Below are 4,810 nucleotides of genomic sequence, written 5' to 3'. Positions count from 1 at the left end.
CGCCGCAATGCCAGAGCCGTAAGTAGCATGAGTTTCCCTCGGATTTCACTAAATCCTTGCCTAGAAGCTGGGCTGCTCCTGCTGGCTGAGATTGCCCGTTTTTGGAGGGGTTCAGTTGGGAGACTGGCTCATGCTCAAGACCTCTGTGCCATTCCCCTTGCAAAAAACACCTTTAAATAAAAATTGTTAGTGATTTCAATATCCCAATTCAAACCTTGGAGCTTTCCTAGATCCTGAAATAGGGATCTCAGGTGGGCAGCACCACTCACTTTGCCATGAGGCTCTTCATAGCACATCGTACAAATATAACATATTCCCTGGCATGAAGAGAAGGGAGAAAGCTCCCTGCAAGGCTTCCATCAAGCAGTGACACGGAGATGCCCCAGCCCTGCAAACCTGAACAGGATCCAGGCATCCTGCGTGCCAGCCCCCGGCTGCACGGGGAGCGTGTGAATGAGGGTGTTGTGGCAGGGACGGAGCTGGGGATGGCACGATGGGCACCGTGACAGCTCGTGTGCCACGTTTGAGTGGCATTTTGGCTTTCTGAGCACCCGCTGTGTTTCCAGAGAGCACTGTTATCTCAGAACTGGCTCACTTGCAGGCGGCAACTATTAAATACAGAAATAAGGAAGCCAACTGCAATCACAGGACGTGCTTTTCTTGACTGTCACCTCTTTTTGACTGTTGTTCACTGATGCCCTGTTCTCTTCTCTTGTTCCTTCTTGCTCCGTCCTGAACGCACGCCTGCCTGCAGGGAGGTAAGCGCCTTTCCTTTCCTTTCCGGAGCGATCTCGATGCTACTCTGCATTTGCTGTGAGTTTGTTTTCAAAGGGTTTATTTTCTTTTTTCCTTCCCCTTTCCCCTAGAGAAAATCCAAGATCACAGCCTCACGCAAACTCTTGTTGAAGGTGAGTCCTGAGGGCTGGAAACTCCCTGGGGTTTGTCTTGCTGGGGAAAAGGAGCTGGGGTTGAAGTGCGTGGTCGGTGGGACAGCGATGAGGAATGGCAGAAGTATGGCCCTTGGGGAACAGCTCCCGTTCCCACCTCTTGTCTTCTCAAAAATCCTCACTCATGTGGGCTCTGTGGTCCATGCACCAAAGAAACCTCCCCTCGTCTCTGCTTTACCAAAGTGGAGAGAGACCCCGGTGCCTTCAGCTCTAAAGCCACAGCCCTCGCGTTTGTGCATCAGCAGCTCTGCGGCACAAGCTCGGGAGCTCCCTGGGTTGTGGCTTGGGAAAATCATTTATTGCCACAGCAGAGCAAACCGATGCAAAGAAAGTGCCGATGTCAGCGTCCTCCGGGACCACCACCACCGCAGCCCCATGGTGCCTCTGGCCATGCTGTTCCCCGTGCCTTCGGGGTCACCACACAAAAGGTGTAGGGAGTTTTTGATGTGTGTTGCAGCAGCACAGTGATTTTGGGAGGACAGTTACAGCAGGGAGGAGGTTTGGGAGGCAGACAGGACTGTCTCATGCCTACAGGAAAGCTGAGGAGGGACTTTTTACAAGGGCATGGAGTGATAGGACAAGGGGCAATGGCTTTGAACTGGAAGAGGGAAGATTGAGATGAGATATCAGGAAGAAATTCTTCCCGGTGAGGGTGGTGAGGCAGTGGCAGAGGTTGCCCAGAGAAGCTGTGGCTGCCCCATCCCTGGAAGTGTTCAAGGCCAGGTTGGATGGGGCTGTGAGCAACCTGGTCTGGTGGGAGGTGTCCCTGTCCATGGCAGGGGGTTGGAACTGGGTGGTCTTTAAGGTCCCTTCCAACCAAACCATTCTGTAATTCTATGGTCCTATAGACGTTGCATGAGGAGGCTCAGGGGGAACAGAGGCTCACACCTGTTCACACTTCTGCCATTTACTTGTGCTCCTAGAGTTTGATGCTGGCAAAAGCGAAGGAGGAGTGGGAGCAGGAGATCGTGGACAAGCAGTCAGAGAAGGAAAGATACCTGTCTGAGCGGATCGCACCGCTGCACACCAGTGGGCTTTCCCTGAGCCAACTCCAGGTATTTCTCAGGTCCGAGGGCAGAGTGAGCTCCTTGGGAGCGTGGCGGGGCATCGCTCACTGCTCTCCTATTGCGCTTGGCCCCCAGGACCTATGCAGGGAGCTGCACGAGAAGGTTGAAATTGTGGATGAAGAGAGATATGACATTGAAGCGAAATGCAACCATAACACTCGGGAGGTAGGATGGGCTGTTCGCTTCTACGTTAACTCCCTGCCAGATGGTAGCTTGGGCCTTGATGGGGGTCTGTCATAGACTGGGCTGAGCTTGGATGTGGGACACGCACCAGGGTTATCTAAGGGTTGATATTTGCTCTGCCAGGCATCACTTAGCACAAGGTTCGTCCCTGCCTCAGGGAACTCAAAGTGTGCGCTGGGTCCACAGACAACCTCCTGGCTCTCCTGGTCACCCCTTGAGGGTCTGAGAGCTCCTTCTCCTGGTACGGCTGCCATCTGAGCAGGCTGGGACAAGGCAATGACTATAGCTCTGTTCTCAGGTGGACATCCCCTTGGTGAAGGTGGTCCTCATGGCTGCAGGAGAGGCACAGATCCCTCTGGGGCTCGGTGTCAGCAAAGACTCCTGCTTCACACAAGACCCTTTTGTGCAAGGCAGCCATGCGATGACCCCTCACTCCTCCTCCTTTCCTCAACCTGCAGATTAAAGATCTGAAAATCAAAGTGCTTGATCTCCGAGGAAAGTTCAAGCGACCCCCGCTGCGGCGAGTCCGTGTCTCCGCCGATGCCATGCTGAGGGCTCTGCTGGGCTCCAAGCACAAGGTGTCCATGGATCTGAGAGCCAACCTCAAGTCTGTCAAGAAGGAGGACACGGAGAAGGTGGGTGACTCTTCTAGAGGCCAGAGATGGAGATAACTCCTAGGGATGCCCTTGCCCTTCTCCAAGGTCCCCTGCGAAGCCTGCGTGGGTTGTGCTCATCCCTTGTAAACCTCAGAACTAGCACAGGACAGTCCTTGTGAGGCACTGCCTGTTGCAGGAGGTTGCAGGACCACATGGGAGCAGTTTGACTGGGCCAGGTGACTGGTAGATGATAACAAGTGAGATTTAGAGCTGTGTCCATGATGCTTTTCCCGCCCAGAGCAGGTGGGGGGTCTTTCAGCTGGAGGCCCCTTGGCGCGTCTGTTGAGCTGCACTTGCAGAGAGCTTGGTCTTTGGTCTTCTAGGGAACCAGGAGAGATCCTATTCAGTGCAATCACACCCAGAAAACACACAGGGAACTCCCAGACCCAGATTAGATAAGACAGAGCAAGCCCAGCAAGCACGCTTGGCCTGTGATAAATGGCCCAGTTCACGCTGGCTTTGCAGAGATGCGAGGGGGGAAAGTCTCAATACCAAAGACGGAGAACGATGCCCAAACTTGTCTGGGGTGTGCAGGAACCCCAATGGCAAGAGTTGTGCTGCTTTCCTAGGGCCTCTCCCCAAGGGGGTTTTACCTTTTGGTCCTAGTTCAGCAGATTGGATGAGAATCTGAATTTTTTATATATTTTTCCTTTTTTTTCCCCTGTTGCTAGTATAGCACGTTTTCAGTCATTTGGATAGAAAACTGTGTTTACAGTCCTCGACACCAGGTGGTGAATAGATCTGAGTTTATTTTAGATGTCGTGAGATGATTTTGGGGCATGGCTTGTAATCTATGAATACTTGTGGGTTGGCAGAGCAAACACCTTGGCCTGCTCCCAGAGCTGCTGTCATCTCCCCTTTCTGTTCTGGAAGTGGCTGCCAGGCTCTCACTGTCACACCAGCAAACCCAGTCCCCTCCAAAAGCTCAGGGAAGGTGGAGATGGGTTTTATGTGGGTTGGGAGGTCTATGCAGAAAGTGGTTTTGCTTGCATTTGCCCTGGTGTAAAACTGGAGTAAGTTCCATTGTGCTGGTTTCTTCCTCCTAAAGACATTTTCTGGGATTTTTATGCCTTCTGGTGCATTAATGCACCTTAGCCAGGCTTTGGGAGGTATCCATATGAATCCAGGCCCCCCTGCGGAGATCAGACCGCTGTTTGCCATCTTCCCATGTCCCATGCAGGGACACACAGCAGAGCTGGCTCCGAGGGAGAGGATGTTTGCAACAGAGCAGCTGCCTTCCTCGTGCTGCTTGTGCGCCAGGGCCGAGGGATGGGGTGGGACTGCGTGGGGCTGCTGGCCACCCTGTGACATGGCCATTGCAACTTCCATCTCCGTCCCTCCCGACAGGAGCGCCCCGTGGAAGTGGGCGACTGGCGCAAGAACGTGGAGGCCATGTCAGGGATGGAGGGGCGAAAGAAGATGTTCGACGCTGCCAAGTCCCCCACGGGCCAGTGAGAGGTAGGGGACCAGTCCTCCTTCCCCTGTCATGTCCCGTGCTCCTGCAGCATCCCTGATCTGTGCTTGTGGCCGGGCAAATGCAGAAACTGCCCCTATTCATCACAGAAAAAGGCACCCCATGCCCCATCTCCCACCCCATACTTGGGACGGGTGCCACACGTCCCTGCCATGGAGCCCGTGCCGGCAGTTATCCTCCTTTCCCGGCTTGTCCTCCCCAGCTCTCTGGGGTCTGCTGCCCACGCCACGCTCATCCTGCACAGCATGGGCATCGCTGGCACCAACCTCGGGCTGCGAACTCCTCTTCTGCCCCACTGCTCTGCTCTGTTTCTTTCCCACAGGAGCATCAGGAAGAAGACCCTCCCCACCCCTGCTGCCTGCCTCCCTTTCCCTTGCTGCCCCTCCGTGCTCTTTACGCCCTTACCCTGAATTCACCACGGAGCTGAAACACGTGGACAACTGTGTGGGAAGGAGATTTGAGATTCTTTCTTTCAGCATTGCC

General features: G+C 54.2%; 1 protein-coding gene across 1 annotated transcript; it reads left to right on the top strand.

Moving 5' to 3' along the window:
• The first annotated feature begins 872 nt into the window (after positions 1 to 872).
• Positions 873 to 4,810, top strand: TNNI1 (troponin I type 1 (skeletal, slow)). Its single transcript, XM_009702913.1, has 6 exons — positions 873 to 908; positions 1,871 to 2,002; positions 2,090 to 2,179; positions 2,656 to 2,832; positions 4,201 to 4,311; positions 4,650 to 4,810. The coding sequence occupies exons 2-5, from the start codon at positions 1,877 to 1,879 to the stop codon at positions 4,306 to 4,308; spliced, it is 501 nt and encodes a 166-aa protein (XP_009701215.1). The 5' UTR covers positions 873 to 908; positions 1,871 to 1,876; the 3' UTR covers positions 4,309 to 4,311; positions 4,650 to 4,810.

The sequence above is a fragment of the Cariama cristata genome, unplaced genomic scaffold, assembly GCF_000690535.1.
Source record: "Cariama cristata isolate BGI_N322 unplaced genomic scaffold, ASM69053v1 scaffold7116, whole genome shotgun sequence".
Lineage (NCBI taxonomy): Eukaryota > Metazoa > Chordata > Aves > Cariamiformes > Cariamidae > Cariama > Cariama cristata.
Note: the sequence above shows the minus strand (reverse complement) of the source record. Positions and strands in the feature narration are given on the sequence as shown.

Excerpts from the sequence above, each read along its gene's own strand:
- TNNI1 (XM_009702913.1), top strand. The coding sequence starts at position 1,877 with ATGCTGGCAAAAGCGAAGGAGGAGTGGGAGCAGGAGATCGTGGACAAG. Across the intron at positions 2,003-2,089 it reads TTTCCCTGAGCCAACTCCAG|GACCTATGCAGGGAGCTGCA; the intron begins GTATTTCTCAGG and ends CTTGGCCCCCAG. Across the intron at positions 2,833-4,200 it reads AGAAGGAGGACACGGAGAAG|GAGCGCCCCGTGGAAGTGGG; the intron begins GTGGGTGACTCT and ends CCCTCCCGACAG.